The 20186-nt window shown below is 43.9% G+C and overlaps 2 protein-coding genes across 6 annotated transcripts in view; both read left to right on the top strand.

The window, feature by feature from the left end:
* Positions 1–18894, top strand: part of LOC119172789 (protein turtle) — a 353955-nt gene extending 335061 nt beyond the window's left edge. Inside the window, exons 9-14 of one of the 4 annotated variants that reach the window (XM_075893304.1) lie at positions 1697–1822; positions 2411–2438; positions 4769–4851; positions 6525–6658; positions 7618–7970; positions 15844–18894. In XM_075893304.1, coding sequence (XP_075749419.1) covers positions 1697–1822; positions 2411–2438; positions 4769–4851; positions 6525–6658; positions 7618–7929 — 683 coding nt within the window. In that variant the 3' untranslated portion in view covers positions 7930–7970; positions 15844–18894. Of the gene's footprint in view, positions 1–1693; positions 1823–2410; positions 2439–4768; positions 4852–6524; positions 6659–7614; positions 7971–15843 lie in introns of all 4 variants that reach the window. The other 3 variants (XM_075893302.1, XM_075893303.1, XM_075893301.1) reach the window with 3 other exon arrangements.
* On the top strand, positions 8490–11691 carry LOC142814502 (uncharacterized). Of its 2 annotated transcripts, XR_012894940.1 has the most exons (4): positions 8490–8825; positions 8954–11150; positions 11206–11298; positions 11370–11691. XR_012894940.1 is itself a non-coding variant. In XM_075893305.1 (2 exons), the coding sequence occupies exons 1-2, from the start codon at positions 8687–8689 to the stop codon at positions 9256–9258; spliced, it is 444 nt and encodes a 147-aa protein (XP_075749420.1). In that variant the 5' UTR covers positions 8490–8686; the 3' UTR covers positions 9259–11691. The 2 variants fall into 2 exon arrangements, 1 of the variants encoding a protein (XP_075749420.1); XM_075893305.1 differs by having other exon boundaries at positions 8954–11691.
* Positions 18895–20186: the final 1292 nt, after the last annotated feature.

Here is a 20186-nt window from a genome sequence, read left to right as displayed (position 1 = left end):
GAATAGTGAATTTTATGTTCAAAGCGAATTTGAAGCGGATAGAGGTTTTGGTCGAATAATTTCGAATCGAATTTTAATAAAATAAATTACGTAGAAATAAAAATGTGCATATATATTATAACTCAGCTAACCTGCACATTGTTTTAATTAAAATAAGACCTATGTGTAAGTGCTTTCTTTTTTTTTTTTCAAGGGAAGTCGAGACAACTGTGAGAAGTAGCAGGATTTGATTTTCAGTAGGATGCAAGTGATAACCTGTAAAATACGGAACATTAATCACTACAGTTAGAGTGTATAGGTGGGCAAAACAGCCTTTTAAGCTTACAAAATTATCAATCTATTTGAGGATCATGAATTTGTTTGAAGGGTTTTTCAACAGCTTTTCATGCAGCCATGAAATGGATTCACTAAGAAGATTATTGCCTCACGAGTTAACCACCGCAATAATTTTTAGAATCTTTCAAGTATAAGCGGAGTTTTGCGACTTGCTACATGCTGCAATTGTATTCTCTCTTCTTGTCCCGATGAAAGTACTTGAAGCAAAGCCGGGAGAGATGGCGTGGGGAAAGAAAATACGTCACACCTTGAGCATTTTTCTCTCTCTTTTTTTAATAGGTGACATTTCAGTACGATTGCACATGTACGCGTAGACAAGTTGTACCCCCCCCCCCCCCACCTTGGTGGCCCTAGTGACGAACGAGCACCCCATGCTCAAATCAGCCAATGGCTGGTACAATGGCTGTGACGAGTGGTTTTTGACATTGTGGCATCATTTGCCGAAAGAAGAGAGCAAGTTTTATCTGACTGAGAATTTATTGAGAATTCCAGGTCTCGTGTTATGCTATAATATTCAGCTCGCGTGTTCTCCGTAGCCTCGACTACCGATCGGCAGCATTTGCTGACATGCTCAAAAAGTGTTGTAAGGCCCGTTTAAATTTGAAGTGAAGCCTCGTGGTAGAGCATTTTTTTTTTTCAATGCTTTCCCGACTTAGCGTTTTACACTGCAGTGAAACCACCTTCACAGGCCGTTACGTGGAGACTAATATACATCTATTCGTTCATATCGAATACTTCGAAATATTCGATCATTTAAATTCGAATCGAAGCGACTTCGAATACTTATTCGTTCGAATATTCGAAGCATTCGAATATTTGCACAAGCCTAGTTGCAAGTTTCTGAATTAGTGTCACGTTCTTCATACATATGCACAGTGATTGGGCTCCTTTCACAGTAACTGCTGATTTGGGCGCTTTTATTCTGCCTATGGACCCTTTTCATTATGTGCAAGTGCGCATCTCTGCGCTGCGTATTTACCCATGTGATGGCGGCACCCATCGTGTTTCAAGCGGTGACGCGGTCCTAGTTGAACGTGCTGAGGCTTGTCTGCTATGCGTGCTTATATCAAGAGAGCCGACTAAACATTTTCCACGTCATAACGTAAGCAATCCGCGCTTGAACAGGCTGTCAGGCTGTTGAGTAAGTAAATAGCCGCCGTTAGTTGTTCATACTGCACAGCACAAAAGTTAGGTTTAAAGTTTTGAAAATGATCTATTATGTAAAGTCGTTGAGCACTCAACGTGCCACTCGACGAAATGAGACAAAAGGACGGGGCCTTCAACCTGTAATTCTGTGGCACCTTCTGCCCCACTAACTCCATTTTCCCGGCTTTCCCTATTGTTGTCTTTGCAACAGCAGGTGTTCAAGGGATGATCGTTATTAGGCCATTTTTAGGAGTTCTCATCGGCATCGTCATCGCCTTGGTCATAGCCGCTGTCGTAGTCATCATCTTTATACGGTGCAAGAAGCACGGAAGAAGCAAAGGTGCGTCATTACTTCACGTTTGCAATACTATAGTAATTCTCATTCCATGCCTGTGCTTGGTAGAGCTACTGCTCCCCTTGAATACTTTAGTGTTGTGAAGCTAGCTGAAGATACATTTTAAATGTATCTCGTTTTTCAATTATTCGATTTTAGGAAACAACGCGCAAAATTGCATGTAAACGCAGCTGTTTTTTTTTATATACTCTACGAGGCAAGATATTGTGAAACTTCACAAAATTATTTTTCTTAACTTAAAGAAGGCTTGCGTTTGCTTGAAACATCAGCATATATTAGACGAAGCAAAGCATCAACCGACTTCGTAGAACTACCACGTAGCTTTAGAACAATGATATTTTTCTTTAAACCTGCGGTTCTTCAATTCTTTTGGAGGGAAATTCGTAATAATTTCTTCTATTTAGGATGCCCCATATCTTTCTGATTGCCAGCAGCGAAATCATAATCAAGTGTTGTCGAAAAACCTGGCATTCAAATATCTTCCACGGCTGTTTTAAAGGTTATGGAAATTTTTAGAATAGATAGCAGCAGGTCGAATAACAGACGTTTATTGTAGGTTGCCTTTTTTTTCAGGGGCTGAGAAAGAGCAGATGGAGGACAAGTGAGTACTTCTCTTACCACAAAAATTTGAACCAACCAGCATACTGCGTGTGTGTGCACAAACGTGCACGATAATGATCATGTTAACTTGTGACCGTACAGCAAAGTTTTAAATAAAAGTGGGCTTTAAATTTTAATAAGAAAGATACTGCGAACTCCAGTCATTAAAGAACTGAAGATCATTCTCATCCAAAAGTTATTTTGGCACAATTATACTTAAATCGATTAAAATTTAGATTATAAGCAATCCAGCTTCCCCGCAGAACATTTTATCGAAATCATGATGGTCAACAATAGATATGTTTGTGGCCGGGAGATTAGTATGCAGCATGGCCCATTCACTTGATGTACCTTTTCTTAAAATCGCATATGCATAAAGTTTCTTAACGTGCCGCGAGTGATACGTGCCCAACATTCAATTGTAGCTTCAGGGAAGGCAGTTGTGTAACATATTATAGACACCCAGCTAATAAAAAAAAAGTTTAGCGGTCTTGAAAACGATAACCTGTAATGGCCAGTCCGAGACATAAACATACCAAATCACGCATGCTACAGCCACTAGTTGCTAACATGGCAACGATCATAGTTCGATGCACCTCTTCATCTCGACTTTCAGATAGGTGCTTTCAACTCTACCGCTTTTCTAGACAACTCTCTGGAATTTGTTAACATTTTTATTTAGCCTTAAGCTGCGCCTAGAAAACATGAAAACAGTTCGCCACTTTGGATCAGTGGCTAAGGCGCTCGGCTTCTGACCTGGAGGTCGCGGGTTTGATGCTGGCCATAGCGGTCGCATTTCGCTGGGGGTGAAATGGTAAAGGCCAGTATACTGTGCTTTGTCAGTGCTTGTTAAAAAAACACGAAATGATCTCAATTTCCAGAGACCTCCATCATGGCTTTTCTCATAAATATATCATGCTTTTGGGACGTAAACACGAGATACTATTATTAAAAGCAGAAAAGTATAAGGGGGGTCAAGTTATACTATACGTTCACACCGCTCCTTACTCTTCTTATCTGAAACATTTGACTTGTCATGTGCGCCCCTAAATATGTGACTACTCAGCTGTGATAGCAGGTTGCACTCATTTTCTTTCACTGATAATGATCATTTTTCGCTGAACATTGGAGCGCAAAGTCATCACGCTGCATGCATTTCTTTGTCGCGCCAGAGAACGCAGGTCACGTTGTGAAACGAGCTGTGAAACTCGACGCAAAATGCGCGATATCAGAAGAGTTTAGTTTGAGAAATTCATCCGCAAGCCTTCATATGATTCTACGGCAAGCTTTAGCAGAGATCTGTGGATTGACTTTAACAAGGTGAAATTCCCTAACTGAAAACCTTGGTCTTGATTACACGAGGATTCTTGCTTTTCACGAACGCGCCGTAATAAGACGCTGTAGAAAAGCTTCGAACCCACGACGTCCTTCTTAAAGGCAGCGCAGCGACATATCTTCTAATCTACCATGGGCCGGCCGACAGAGAAAAATTGACCGTCGTTATAGCGGGCGCAATCTCTGAAAGACTTCGATTTGCCTGCGGCCGCCGTTCCGGCGTGATAACAAGCACCGAATTAAGCAATAGGAAACATCCGAAAAGCTGATGCAACTAGCGTCATTAGTGGGCAGCCTCTCTTCAAGTCACTCCGCCGTAATGACGCAATTACTGGCATCCGAACGCCGTCGAAACATACCGGACAATCGGGGCGCAGGGATTTCCTTCGAATGACAGCGCAGGGCACGGTCGTTAGCATCACTAGCGTGGTCAGATCAACTTGACAAAAAAAAAGTTCGTTGCGCACAGATTTAGGAGTACAGTTCGAAGCCATTACTGGTAGCCCACGCATTATTGTGCAATTAGGCAAGATAACATTTGAAAAAAAGAGCTTAGTTTTTGCGCAACTGTATTAAAGATTTAAAAATTCGTTCTTTCCTATCTCCTTTGAACGCACATTACAGCGGCTACAATGTCAATAGGCCTTGGAGCTTGCTTGCTCATGAGCTATTTGGAATACAGCACCATCAACTTCGTAACAATGTGAAACTGTTCGGCCGATTATAGTGATGAGGAATTGCGTTGTTGATACCTGCCTGCTATCACATAACATTACCCTTAGTTCGCGACTTTTTCTTCTTGGTATGGAGGTTTTTCTCCGTGACAGATTGCACGATTGTTATAATTTTTTTTTTTTGTTTTCTTTTTTACTGATAAGTGATGATTTTTTATTCATTCAAAGCCAACTATTCCATCTTGTAGTACACTGCGTAGTCTTTTTCACTTCACGTACGACAATTAGGTGTGTACACTAACGTATAATTTTATTGTTACAGGTCTATGACCTTGCTGAAGAAAGACCCAGATGAGTCCGTCGACTTGGAAGAAAAAGGTCCTGACATAATTCCTGCGACTACGGGTAAGACTACGTGTTTCGTCATTTCCCGCTTACAACGCAATATATGCGCGCAGCGCTGAGACGGGTCAGCGAGCGGCGTGATGATATTTAAGTAACGGCGTCATATTATTTTAGGTAATAGTGATTACATAAACGCGTCAGTGTATTACTGCTTTGATGACGTTGATAATCTACGCCCACTAAGCTTGCTGCTTTCCGACTTTTCTGAGCACACGCTTCTCAAACTCGCACAAACGTGTCCGGACATTACATTTGTCAAATACCTGCAACTAAACAGCATCTGACTACACCAATGAATAGGCAATTCTAAAAGGAACGCTCAAAATATCTAATTATTGTGCTTCCGAGACTCAGTCACATTTCTGACGAGCTGCCGCTGTTCGCTTCAAACGTGGCGCCACACACGCTGAATGCTGTAGTTGATGCTTTCACCGAGGGGTTGCGCCACGTTCGCAATAGCAGTGGCGCTTTCGCAGCTTGTTTCGTCATAGCGCACTCGTTCGGGAAAGAAAATCACGCATTTATTTTTTTTTTAGGAATACGGAGGCATGTGAAAAAAAAACCGCGCAAATCTATGCGTAATATTGTCGATACTTCTGATAGGCAACTTACAGTCGAAAGATCTGTAGTTAAAAAAAATTAAGTAAGAAGCCCTCTTTGTACTTCCACAGTGTCAATTGTGAAACAACCGTAAAGTACTTGTAAACTCCAGCATTAGAGACAGCAACAGAATGTGTGTTTTCATATGGTGGGCAGATAATGCCTAATAAGAGAAGCACACATTACTGCAACAAAGCTTCGGAGATTATATGTTTCCATTAGAGTGACTCGTTCTACTGTTATCAATTAAAACTAACAGACAATGATGCCAAGGATGTTGTTACTGCAAAGAATATCGCCTATACTTTCCTCGTCATGGAATCTTGGTTTACTAGTTCTCATAATTATTGTGTGTCTCTAAGAAAATGAGTCCTGAATATTGCGTTTCTGTTCTTCGTCTTACAGTTGAGTTGACAACAGTCTTTGTAAATGTGTCTGAAGGAACCGCGAGAGCTTTGATTTCTATTTGAAGGCTTTGAAAATATTTAGAATGTTGCAAGAATATCAACTGATAATATTTGTTCGTTCTGACATGGCTGAGTGTACATGCATTATTACAGGAATTTAATGAAAGCCATATTTAGGACACTGCACCCTGAACAAATTGTTTGGATGTAGCAAAACAAAATACTCGAAGAAGTGTAAAGAAAGCATTATAGAAGTGTTCGCTGTAATCTTTTGTTATAAAATGTCAGTGCTACACGCACCGACAATAGCAAGCGGGCGCATTATAAATCATTATGAATAATCAAAGTTGATTACACCTCCTAAATTAGTGCCACATTAAAACGAATCCGGCTACTTTGTGTGAAGGGGTGCTGTACTTCATTTGATCGATGTTTATGAACGTTGAATGTTATGCCTACTGCAATAGTGTTCACATTGGACTTTTTTTTTATAAGCACGCCACTCAGAATGAGCCGTGATTGAGCTGAACCGTCCATAAAATAGAGAGCTTGTTAAGTACGTGCAAGCTGCCGAAAAAATCCCGCGAATAAGTGAAAATAAAATATTCCGCTACCGAACGAAGGTTGATTGATTCACATCAAACTTTTGTTTGATCTGCGTTTCAGTTTTCTCTGGCTACGATGCGGCTCACGAGAAAATGGTTGCCCTGGCATCGGGAATGGACGCCTACACTGCCCAACTGCCACTGAAGGAAAGTCTAGAAAGCTTAGGAAACCATAGAACAGCTTCGCCGAAGAAGGTGAGGACGTCAGAAAGATAAAAACGTTTGATAAACATTAAGTCTCTAGGCAATTTGTGGGTGGGCATTGGAAGCGATATAAACCGCAGAGTTATGGTGATCGGCTGTAGACCGGAAAGGCGTGTATTTCACCTCGATATTATTTCGGTGGAGGCGAAATGCGGAAGATCCATGTACACGATATGATGTCAACGCACGTTCAAGAACCTCAAATGGTGGGAATCCACAGTAGCCCTCCTCAACAGAGGCTTACATAGCCCGAGTCGCTTTAGAAAATTAGACGCCCTAAACCAATAATAAGCCAATCAATCAGTTATGTAAATGAAAGGGTCAATCGACTTCTCACCGTTAAGTGTAATCGGCACCGTTCAGGGCTGACGAATTGAAACGCAACATTTTAAGGCTACGTAATGCACGCGATTACCAACACTTATACGGTTTGGCTTTGTTCCGTTTTCACTGCTAAACGTCATGTTGTGGTGCTGGCACATTATCGATCGATCGGCACAATTACTTATTGAGGACAGCACATTACCATCTGTGAATGCTGATATTGGGCATTCTTCACTCAGCAGACTGGGAAGTTGAAAAGCCATAGCTAGTTCATGGGGATGTCAAGTGGAACAACACTGTCAACATCCCGTAAAAGGGATACAAAGTATATGTCTTCCGTTAGAGCGGGCGCCATTGACATATTTAACGGATGGCTCCTTTAGGCGTTTTGTCAGCAGCGTATACATTACTGCCACCGAGAGATTGTAGATTGTATGGCAACTCAAAAGCCGAGTTCGCTCTAATAGTATAGTACCGTCTTATGTATCCGGTCCCTAACCTCTTCAAACACCGCGTCAAATAAAAATCTCCAGTTCGTGATATTACGTTAGCTGATACAGGTACACGGGACGGCTGTGCACGCACACGTTTTCAAATCGCTCGTCTTTTGGTCTTCTCAACAGCAGGACGTCTGTGGCAGCGGTGGGGGCGAGGTTACGTACGCCGAGCTGTCGTTCCCCAAGGCCGTGGCCGTCCTGCCCGTGCAACAGGGAAGCACGCTACGCCGTGCGGCCGCCGCCGCTTCCTCGGGGGCGCACAATGGCGGCACCATACCGCAGCTGCCGGAGCCACCGACGGAGTACGCACGCATCGACTTCCACCGAACGCTGCGACCCGTGCCGGGAAACCTGGGTCTCACGGGCGAGGAACTCGAGGACGAAGGCGGCAGTAGCTGCGAGACGCCGCTGATGGCCAACCGCAGGGAGAGCACAGTCTAGCGGCACATGGCTGCACAACCCAGGGACTCGACATTCTACTGGTACGTGTATACATGCCCCCTTTGGGTGAGTATATCGACAGTTCCCTACCACATAAACGGGAGTCCGAGAGGTGAGATGACGATGAAGCAGGCCAGGCTTTCGGACGACAAAATGAAACAAGTTTGCGTCTCAATTAGCGTTAAGATATAGACAAAAAGTTACACTATCTCCCGCTTAAGGGAAATCATGTGTAGATGCGAAGCAGCAGGCCTAACGCTTACACTGGCAGTGACGTTGACACTACAGCGCTCATCGTGGCGTTGCGCAGGAGAAAAACTGGGGAGGCTCAAACACGCAGTGATGGACCAGTGTTACCTACTGGAACATGCCAATCGCTGCTAATGGGAAATGAGAGAAAGAAGACTCCGACTGTACACAGAGGCCTGCAGTCCGCGTTTGGTAAACGCGCATTCTGCGAATTTTCAATGCGACTGTAATTCTTATCGGGCTATGCCAGGCATCCGGCGTTGTCTGCGGCGGTGTCCGCGCGACGGCAGGTGTTATCTCTCCGCTCTAATGGTCTCTTCGTTTTGGCTGCACCGGCTGAACCAGTTCAAAGGGTGCAGCACCTTCGTCCTCGTTTTGCCGGAGCAGCGCGCGCCCTCTGTCGCACCCTCTGCACTGGCTCCCTCGTTTTGTCTAGGTGTAAGCCTAGTTCCTGACGAGTTCTGTACCGGCGTGCACGCACTCCAAAGCAGGTGCAGAGTAGTGCAGCATGGCGGGCGTCCCCCCAAGGCCAGAGCAGACGACGTTGCAAATAGTTGTTCAGGGCGTTCAAAAGGAAGTTAAGGCACTTCACAATCCCGACGGGTCATTTATGACGGACGCCAACGGTTACGTCTATGAGGCATCAGGTAAGTCAGGCTGCATGCATTGCCAAAAAACGTGGTTAGCGGCCAGGAGTCGTAGTCGGTCAGCAAACAGCCTCGTAGCATTGCTTATGCTATGTCGGTATTTTTAATCTTGGTTTTCGCCCTTGCAGACGGCAAGCGCGTTACGTTGCGGTTCATGGCAGGGAATCGTGAAAATGACCCCCCTCCGGCACAACCGCCGACGCCTTCTCCTGCCTGCGACGGCGACGTTGACAGCGATGGGGCTTTAGCCGCATTTCCAGCAGCAGCCGCGTCGGCTGAAGATGTGGAAGAGCTTTGGAGCGCCCGAAAAACAAGGTTCTTCATCGCCAAATACTCGGAAATGAAGGACTTGGTGGGAAAAACCAGGGCACTTCGGTATGTCATCCTATGTCCAAAATTATTTGCAGCTTTTTATTATTCCGTTTCACTCTAGGCAAGCACCAACAAGATAAGGGCGCATGAAGTTCACAATGGCGATGGTTATTGTTGCCTACATTTTACTGCCAGCAATTTACATTTTACTGCCCCCCCCCACTGAAAAAAAATTTTGGCTATGCGCCTGACTGTGACATATACGTTTACATATACACACAAACAGTATGTATAGTCACGCACATATATACACAACGAAGGCATTCGTAATGTTTCATTAAGTCAAGTGATCTTCAAAAACAGCGACGGTGCTTTTGTGTTGGGCATTGCACAACCGCTGTCTTGCCGAAAAGGTGCAGCACCTCCAAGCTCAAGCCATGTTGCAAGTGTAGTGCTGCCTTGAGAATTTGCACTAGAGGGAATTGCATGTTGTTATTCTGAGGCACATCTCTAGCAAGTCTCGCCCTGCAGTCCTTGTGTCTTCACTGTCTGTCCGCATTTCTCTCGCACTGCCACTTTTCAAGATGGTGCAGCTCATTGTTAAAAGAGATATGCTTCTTGACACGTGCTACCCTATCTTTGAACCTAGACTGCGCCGTCGTGTCAGCAAACAAGGTTGCGCAGCTGCATGTTTTACAATGCAAAGACAGGTTAGAATATGGCTGTCTCCTTAGTGAAGCTTTATGATCCAAAAGAGTGATTTACACAATGTTCAACTTCTCCAACATAATGCTTCCCGCACAAAAAGAACGTTCGCAGTTATCAGAAGTGTGTGAATAGTGAATTTCGGAACCTAATCAAGTAAGAGTCAAATAGTAATGGCACCAAATAGAATACAAATAGTAATTGAATACTGTTTGAATAGTAAGTAGACCATTTTCAAAACAGCCTTAGAACAGAACATTTTATTTGAAACAAATAGTCACAAACTTTCGACAAAGGCCATTACAGTCAGTTTGAATCTACTCAAAATACCACAATTACGAAAACTAAGGTAATCTCGTATGCAGCAGGAACTAGAATATTCGTAACATTTTGTAATTGTAGGTTCAACTACGGCATTGACTAGCGTTATCAACGTGAGACTTTGTCACCTCACTTTAAATAAAATTGGGACACAAAAACAAAACAATTTACAACCAAACATTGCAGATACAACTAAATATGTAACGGAGCAGATCAACCCGTCATCACAACATGGCCTGCGCACTAAAAGCGGATAACAATGGGCGTTGAAATTTACATCTGCAAGAACAATTTACGCAAACGCAAAACTTGTATCTGTTGCTAGTCGTGAAGCTGCAAGCACTCGTAGTTCCCACCTTTGGTTATTACAAGACGAAGACAGGAGCTGATAAATGCGATACAGCTAAAGTGCAGTAAAAATTGAGCAAGAATGGAGCTTTCAGAAGCGCATTCATTCGACAATCAATATAGTGTAGGTAGTCTTGCAAAAGCTTGGGCTGCGTACAGGTCACATTAGGGATTGAAAGAATGACTTGTAGCTGTTTCGTTGTTTTGGGGTTCTCCCGCCAGTGCCGATTATTAAAAGAATATTTGTTACTTAGAATATGTGCAATTCGATTCGACTTAGGAACCGAATACAGTGCTGTTTGATTCATTATCCAAAATTTTCGAATAATCGAACATCCCTAGCAATTATCCCTGAAAGCTACACATATGAAGTACTAAGGAAAGGTTCATGTGCTACTGCAAGACTTGGGTCACGTTACGTCGCTTCCTTCTTTCCTACTAACTGTGCTTTGCTTTTTTGTTTAGCACAAGAAGGCTTCTGTGGAAGAAGTTGGCTGAGGCCATCAATACGGAGTTCTTGTGCAACGTGACTGCCACACAAGTGGAAAACAAATGGAAGTCGCTGGACAGAGCATATAAAAAGTCAAAAAAAGACAACAATTCTTCAGGTCACCACCGTGTGAACTGTGAATATGAAGAGTAAGTTACGATTGTGTCTTCATATCTTCAGTGATTCTCATAGTGTCTATTACAGAGAGCTGGCAGAAGTCTTGGAAAAAGAACATAGTGTAAATCCAAGGCTGCTCTTGGAGCCTGGAAAAACAATCCTGCCTAGTGCAAGTCCAGAGTAAGTAAAAATTACTTAATTTGTGCTGTAGCCTGGAAATGACATGGCACCTGTACAATTACTTTCAACAGCACCAGCATCACTGAAGCACCTCAAGATGCAGCAGTCCCAGTCGACTGCAACACAGCATCCAAAGTTCGGAGCAGCACAACGCCAAAAAGGAAGCGCCAGAGTAGGTCCCAAGTCACGCCGCTCTTGGAGGCATTAGAAAAAATGCAAGCTTCGAGAGCTAAGCAAGAGGAGGCAGCAGTGAAACAACTGGAGGAAAGAAAAAAATGGGAAGAGGCAAAGGCAAAGCGGCATGATGAGCGCATGCAGCGATTCGATCGGTTGATCGACGTACTCTCAAATAAGGACGGGTTATAATATGGGCAATAAACTTTTATAACACTAGCAGTGTCTACTCCATCTAATTTGTTAAAAAAAAACATTGCTTCTAGACGCGGCACCCCACTTCGCAAAACATTTGCACACTGAATAAATCGCGAAGCAAAGATGAACTTCTAGCACTGTTCCTTTGCAATGAACTCTCGCAGAGACTGACTGTAGCCTGGCAGACTGCAATCAAAATCTCCTTCACTTTCATCATTGCCCACATCTTCTTCTTGGGGAAGCGTTGCAAGTTCCTCAAGGAAGTCCCTTTCATCGTTGCACATGTTGTGTAGCACACACGCAGCCATAACTATATAGCAGCACTGTTGCACACTTTTTGCATCAACAAGGTAGAGCCTCCTAAAACGCTGTTTAAGCAGGCCGAAGGTGTTCTCAATAAGCACTCGTTGTTGACTGTGTCGTTTATTGAAGCTCTTTTTCCACGTAGGAAAAGAACTTCCATTGTCCTTGAATGGGGTCATGAGCCATGGCATCAGTGGATATGCACTGTCACCCAGTATATAATTGTCTTCACATTCCTGAATTGCGCGTGCAAAGAAGGGGCTCTCCCTCAGGACACGGGCGTCGTGAACCGAACCTGGAAACCCAATAAACACGTTCAGCAACTTGTTCCTGTCGTCGCAGATTCCTTGCAGGATTATCGAAGGCCACTTTTTCCGGTTGAAGTAAGACTGCGTAGATTCGCTTGGAGTGAGTATCCCGATGTGTGATCCATCGATACAGCCGATGGTGTTTCTTGGGCCCTTGCCTTTACTTTTGGCGAGGAAGCCGTTCTTTATGCGGGTCACTTCCGCGCTACTAGGCCAGCAAATTATCTCATCGCTAATAGCGTGTAAGAAGTGAACGACCCGTGTCACACAAACATGAACAGACGACTCGGTAACATCGAATTTGTCGCCTATGGCGTACATAGATATTTGTGAGCCTAGGTACACAAGCGCTATGAGGCATGTTTTTTCGGCACTGATTTGTTGGCGGCCTTGCACTGCCCTTGGGTAGAAGGCTGAAGTCTTGAACTTGGCCCTGAAACTATCAAAAGTCTCCCTGGACAGCCTGAAGAGGCGCTTGAATTCATACTCATGGTACCTGCCGATAATGCTTTCGTACCCGGGTACACGGTTGGCATCGTCGCGCACCAACGCGCACGCGACCAAGATGCACGCATCGTCGTACTCATCGTCGCAGTCACTGCAAACGGCACCGCTGACGGAATCGTCGTCGCTGCTCGAGTCCAGCAATTCCATCGCAGTCACAAGAAGTGCCATCACGGCCGTGTATTGATCGGACAAGGCGGCGGAGGCGGCTATTTTAGGCTTACACTACAAGGTGTTCTCCGGCCTGCACTCACGTCAACTCACGCCTTCGTTTTGGCTGTAGCCGTCGCGCGCTAGTGTCGGCTAGTGCCGAGGCGTGGTTGAGGCTGCACCTGCACTTGCTCGACCGGCGCTGCACGCTCACTGCACCGCTTGGCACCGCTTTTTCTGCACCTGCACTTTTCTGAACTAGTGCAAGCCAAATCGAAGATTCCTTAAGTTTCTCTGCCATAGCAACAGCTGTGGGCACGCGCGCTTATCCTCGCCCTTAGCAACCGGAGCATGTGGTGCGAAAGAGTGTAGGAGGCGGTAGGTACAGTGTTTCACCCCTCCTTCTCTCACCATTTGCTGTCTCTCCTTCCTGCGCCCCACTCTCCCGTCCACTCCCTCCTCACTCTCAACCGTTCGATGGCTGGATGCCTTTCAAGAGCACCCGGAAATGTGTGCTCGAGACACCACTGTGAAACGCTAACGCCAAGCCGATAACACTGGTGCCCACTCACCCATACACTCGCTCCTCACTCTAGACCGTTCACTGGCTGGGCGCCTCTCAAGGCAATGGTAGAAGTCACTGAAGGCAAATGCCTGACGGCAGCGGTACGCTCTCTTGGCGCTAGGACGGCAGTCGCGTTTCCCCACAATTTCCTTCGGGGAGGGAGGGGGGGGGGCATTTTTTATTGTTCAACAACGCACAGGAAACATCTCCCATCAGAACTACCTTGGATATGGGGAGTCCAGTGAATGGTTGTGCAGCAAAAGCAGTGGGCTTTTTTCAATCAAGAAACTCGCAAGCATACGCTGCTTGCGTCGGCGTTGTGAGGCAACAAAGGGGGAGGAGACGCGCATGCGCTGTAGGGGTGTAAACGCTGCGTAGAGGGATGCCTAGAGGATAGAAGGAGGAGCGAGCGTTGGCTAGCTGACGCTGCCTGCGTCGGCATTGCGAGGTGAGAGAGGGGGAGCGTAGGAGGGGAGAGATAGGCATAGGAGACGCGCATGCGATGTAAGTGTGGTCACGCCACACACCGGATTGAGCTCGACCCTGAGCTGCTTCGCCTCTAAAAAACACAGCTGCACTGAAAGGGTGAAACAATGAATGGAACAAACAATTTCGAATGTTATATGAATAGGTATGGCAGCTAACTCCTTTGGGATCCACTCTGGTGTAACTCTACAAAATGCTGGCGTGGCAGATTACGGCCGCTCCATCAGGCGAAGCCATTTCTCTGCTGTCGGTTCTTCAACGCGAAGTAATAAGGCCACAGCACATGTAAAGGTATGAGCAGACTGATCGACTGCACTGAGATAGGTTGTATTTATTAAGTTTTTGCCTGAGTAGCGCAGACCTCCTCCTCCCCGCACCCCACTTCCCCGTGCATCAGCAATACTTCATGATTTTTCACCCAAATGAGTCAGCCGGCAAGTTTCCTCTCCGCTTTATCCGCACCCGTCGACAACCTTCGCAATCGTTGACTCGTGTGGATTGTGGGAGGCATTGTCATGGACTTGGACTTTACACGAAACATGACGGTGACGGCCACGGCAAAAATGCGTCTTATGTCCATGCAAACGATTTCGCAATGAGAAAAATATCTTTTAACCACGTAATTGTAATTGCTCTACAGCCTGCAAGTTTACTTCGGAAAGCCGTCGCATTCCGCACCGCCTCTCGTGTATCTCTTCCATCCTCCAGACAATGTTTCCTCCCGTTTTCTCATCTTTCACTCTCTTAGATTATCACTAATGCGACACCTAGTCACATTTTTTTACTGCTCATATGTATTTCAAGGTACAATCAACTCAGATATAAAGTGGCTCATGGGTTATGAGAGACATACCCCGTAGACGAAATGATCGTAACAGACGTAGGCTTCGAGAACCCCATTCTTCACAGTTGAGAAGCAGACAAGATATTATGGTTCAAAATGCATTACCATGCATATCTGATTAATGAAGGGTTTGAAGACCCGTTTAATGTACAGCTTCTTTATCTGTAAGCAAGCGCATTCTTTTTCGAGTTACTTCAGCAACACTAGATTTTATACAGTGCCCAGCACAGTATGTAATATTCAAACACTCATCAGTGCTGCACCATGGTGAGCCTTCGTAACTTTCTCATTCGGTGTAATAATTATAATTCCCCGCTCTCTTCTGCGAAAGAAGTGGTCACCTGCGGATGTCATTGACATTAATGCAAGACACCATGACCTGATGTTAAGAATAAAGCACGTGACATTGAGTATCTAAATTGCAGGTATAGGGTATCAAGCAGTAATTTTCAAATATTTGTAAAGATTTCATTGAAGTGAACTCAACAGCAGTGTAGTATTCAATGTTGGCTCGTGGGTAGCTCGTTTGTCGTCACGAAAATCATTTCACGCACTTAACAAGTTCAGTTACCTCAAAAAATACCACTATGTTTTTCGCATAAATCATCGGATTAGAGCTGAACCATGCGCATTACGGTTTTATCTACCGTAGAAAAAAAAAAGAGCGGACGTCACCTCACGAGTAAAAGGAAACATCAGCATGTAGGCTTCTGCTATTTATTGCCATTATAACTTCTGCGAATACATCATCGCTGTTTCCAAGCCACCGTCGGCCAAATGATGCAACAAGTGAGAAGTAGGCCATCTTGTGCCAAACTTACGTCCACAGAGTATATCACATATCATCCACAAAAAACAAAGACAAAGTTGGGATCGCCGCCATCGCTGTTCTGGGTGATGATGATATGGGTGGGATTATTACTGAGCTACACTTTGAGACTGCAGAAACAAAGCTTCACTTGCGCTGTTGCAAAATGAGCTCAGTGTGTCCAATTACTCTTTGGACTTTTCAGAAGGCCCACTATGGGAACGTGCGGCGCTCCTTCATCGGGATAAGATGCGATGCTCAACTAGACCAGTGTCACCACAAGTGCGACGCGTATGACGCCGCGACGAACGACGAAGGAGTCCTCGCAAAGTTGGCTGCCCGGCAAACTCCACCGGAATCTCAAGGCCTGCGCCATCTGGTGACCGCTCTGAACAAGAGACGTGCGAGAGGAAGAGGTGCTCTCAAATATGTGCGGGATGCCACTTTTTTTTTCTTATCGCCCACGGTGGACTAGAACAGTTTCGAGGCGAACATCGTGCGGAGGCATGTGAATATGCTCGAGTGGTTCAACATCGGATGAATGGGGCCAAGTGCTCTCTGTTCACATCCAAGCTGCACAGAACTGCCGGCTGAAAATTCAAAAATGTGAAGACATTTTCAAATTCATTGCTCCCTTTTCGATGCACTGCATAAAACACGTGGACTAATTCACTGTGTTGAAAGCACGGAGAAAGCCATTGATGAAAGAAACAGCAAATGTCCAATTCTAAAAGACCGCAGTATAACTATTCCTAGAATGCGAAGGTGTCATTGGGGCAGCTGGTATGAATTTTGTACACCTTCTATATCTTCTAATGCACTCGGTCTCCACTATTATGATCACCCCTGGTGCATTCAGCGTTTCCCAAACAATTATACAAACAACACAACCGCAGTTTCCTGCACCTTGGATGTGCTCAAGTACTTGTGCCTTGCTTACAGTGCGATTGTGTGACCCTTTCTCACGACTGCCCTGCAGGTTGTTTTGTGTGCATGCGTGACACAGCTAGTCAATTATCTTTCATTGTACATAAATATATACTTCGCGATGTTTTATCAAAAGAAAATGTTTAATAACGAATATTCTCTGTGTATATTTATACAATCACATCGTTGGTCATTACATACTCATCGAAATGTTCTTTTTTCGGTCGTTGCAATTGTCTCTCATTCTTTGACGTAATGCTGATAGTTTGCATCCCCGCTTTCCATATTTTTGTTCTGTCCTCAAGTAAGCACGCTTTAATTTAACTGTACACATATTTCAACATTTGTATACTACTGCACTATGGTCTGCAGTTTTTCGCTGCTTAGTGACAAAAATTAGTCATGTGGTACAGCTATTCTGGCTCATGAGTGCAGTTCACAATGAAGCTTTCATACAAACAACAAAGTGAAAACTTTTGTTAAACTTGTTCAGCAAGAGCGAAGTGTTAGCACAATGCAATAAGGTGTTCTGCTTTGTATTTGAGCTTTTTATTCGTTATCAATTCCTAGCTGTTTTGTGCCAACTCTTGTCATTTTACTACCATTTTACAGCATCTACCTTTAAAAGTAAGTTGAGCAAACTTGTGCATTGCAAATAATATTTACGAACCATTTCCACGAATGAAATTCTAAACCTTCTTTGATTATAACAGTAAACTGCTTGAATATAATGAAAATGAGTGCTTCATATATTTCGTCTCTATTTTGCTTATGCAAAACATGTGTTTTATCTAATGAAACTAGTAATCAAACAGACAACCACGTGACCAGGTTACAAAGCTTATGTGATTTTTACATGCACCTTATACATAAAAGACAAACAATATGCACAGAATACCACAGATTTCGTCTGGCTTATGTTCAACAGCACAAACAATTTTTTTATGATAAAGGCGTACCATGTTTTAAACCTCGGGGGAAGATCCCAGTATTTTAATATTTCAGCTGTAGGCATGAAGAAACAATATCAGATCTGTCAGGAAAGAAGCAGTATCAATGGCACATGACAATTCACTTGACAGCTAAAAGTAAGCTCCGGATAACTGTGCTACAGTAATCACAGAGCTCGTCGGCTATACGAATAATTTCTGTAATTTCAGTAAGCAGTGCATGGCTGAGCATTCCTGCGCTGAAGTTTTAATGCAGTCGTACGGCTGTGCGAATCTCACTAGGCGGCGAGTTAATAAATGACGTTGCAACATATCATGCTTCTGAAAATTCTGTATTGTCAACAATGCTATTGTTGCTTTTTCGTTAACTGTTTATTCTGCTTCGCGCAACAGTAATTGTTTGCAGTGGTTGTGCTCCCACTACTGTTACGAAATTCTGCTGTTTCACTTTTGGCGTTTTTTTTTTTGCAGCTATGTCCGGAAGATTTATTTACAACCACCTGTGAAATGTGCGTAGGATGATATATTTGTTTTGGCATGCTGCGGAGTATGCTTCCATTTTCTTCTCAGGCGTGCATCACTTTATGTTGCAGCCACAATCTTTTTGGCAAAACTGCCACCACACCATATTCGCGAATGTATCTTCTACCTAATATTAATTTTCTTGGGGTTCCCAATAGTCGCTAGACTTCCCACAATGGTCTAATCTGAGTCTGAAAGTAAAGACGGCCTTTGTTTCCGTCAAATCGCAATCAAATGAAACTGTACCAAAAAGCAAATCGCATTGTAAATAGCGTCATCGTCCTGACCATGGTATTACAGGAAAGAGCTAGAATCGTGCCCGTTTAGTTAGCCATTACTAGTCATCCACTCATTTCCATCTTCCTTTTGTAGTGTGAACTGAAACATTACATTTTCACCCTGTCAGTGTTTCAAGTACGCAGAGGCTGTGAAATGGCGTGGAAAAGCCATCGCTCACACTATTTAACGAGCGTTTCTGTGAGTATACGAATTGCGCGCTTATTTACCAAAGTTTCTCTCTTTCACTTATTTGCTATGTGCTTCAACTGTCTTTTTTGTCTCATGTGATACAACTCACAAGTGCCTATTTACAGCGAGATGATGGCAGCAGAAAAAGCTGCGCAATTCCTCTTGAAAACATTCAGACTTCAAAGGTGAATACCTGGTGGTACCGCGGGTGAAGATGTCTACATCGTGTAATCTTCACTGTTCATTGTGCATACTGTAAGATATCGATGAAACAGTAGGTCTGCTTTTTTTTATGAACTGTTTCTCTGAGTGTTACATATAGGCTGTGTGCATCAAAACGCGAAGTTATGAATCTCCTGCAAATAAACTATAGTTTTTTTATGTGTTCAGAGTTTGTTATTCTTATCCTAATTTATGTGTCAGATGGTGTGTGAATCAATCGTTCTTGTGCTTTTCGATTGGGGTGAAACGCAAAACGCTAAGTGTACTTGGATATAGGATGCATGTGCGAAAAGACTTCACAAATGTTCAATTTAATCCGAAGTCCACCACTGCAGTGTGCCTCATACGAATTTCAACCTTTTTGACCTTCGATTACAGATTAGCCTTACTACCGATATCTAAAAGAAACAAAATAGAGTTATTTCAAAGCGCCTTTTCCGCGGTCTTGTGGGTACGTGTAAGGGCTTCTTTCTATCTTATGATTCTCTGTGATCAAACGGCATGAAAAGACCTCACATTTAAATGCAGAAGACCCAATCGGTGATATGAAGCTGTATGCATTCAACCATGACAGAGAAGCTGCTACACAAAAATAAAAAAAATCAAAGATCACTGGCATTCTTTTTAACTGTTAAGCATTTCTGTGTGTAATGTGGGCATTTCGAGCCTTTCCATATATGTATTTATCTATATACCTATCTATCTGGCCGTCCATGTAAGCGTGCTGTCAGATCATCTCCATAACTTGGGGTATAGACCAAAATTAGTAAGAAAGGGTAGCAGGGTTTGAGGATTACGAGAGTCTGGTTTTTGCATGAATGATGTGAAAATTTCATCACGTAGGACACCAAATCCATTCGTCCAGACACCTGCTGCACATACCAGTATACAAAGCGCATACCGGTATGCGCCACACGGTTGTTGACACTTTACACAGAGGAACGGCGAGAACAGACATAGGCAATTAAAATGCGAGGGTGTTAAGAAATATCAATATCAGCAGCGTTGGCCCAAGGAATGTAAAGAATAACTTTTCTGGTCCCAGCAGGAATTCAACTCAAGCATTCTGCGTGGAAATCAAGTATTCTACTGCAGATCCGCACCACACCTCGGAACTGCTTTGGAAAAGAACCTTATGTATAGGCGTAATGTTGGTCAAACGACAATAGAGGTTACATTGCTGTCCATCTAATATTATAAGCATTGCAAATGCACTCAAATGATACACGCTCCACGTCGGGTTTGCGTCCATTGTAGTTAAGCACCACCCATTGAATTTGGTCTACGTAGCACCATCCAGGGCTACCATCCTCGCAGCCACAAGCGCTACATTTCAGTTTACCGCTTCTGGCCATACCCATGTTGCTGTTGGCATTGTTACGCAAATGTAAATTGTAAACTTGTTACCTAAAACATGCGTGACTGTTCTACATACGTGTCCGTACGTATAACATTTGTA

This window comes from Rhipicephalus microplus, chromosome 4 (genome assembly GCF_043290135.1).
Source record: "Rhipicephalus microplus isolate Deutch F79 chromosome 4, USDA_Rmic, whole genome shotgun sequence".
Lineage (NCBI taxonomy): Eukaryota > Metazoa > Arthropoda > Arachnida > Ixodida > Ixodidae > Rhipicephalus > Rhipicephalus microplus.
Note: the sequence above shows the minus strand (reverse complement) of the source record. Positions and strands in the feature narration are given on the sequence as shown.

Coding starts and splice junctions, on each gene's coding strand:
- LOC142814502 (XM_075893305.1), top strand. CDS start 8,687: ATGGCGGGCGTCCCCCCAAGGCCAGAGCAGACGACGTTGCAAATAGTT. Junction 8,826..8,953: donor TTACGTCTATGAGGCATCAG/GTAAGTCAGGCT, acceptor TCGCCCTTGCAG/ACGGCAAGCGCGTTACGTTG.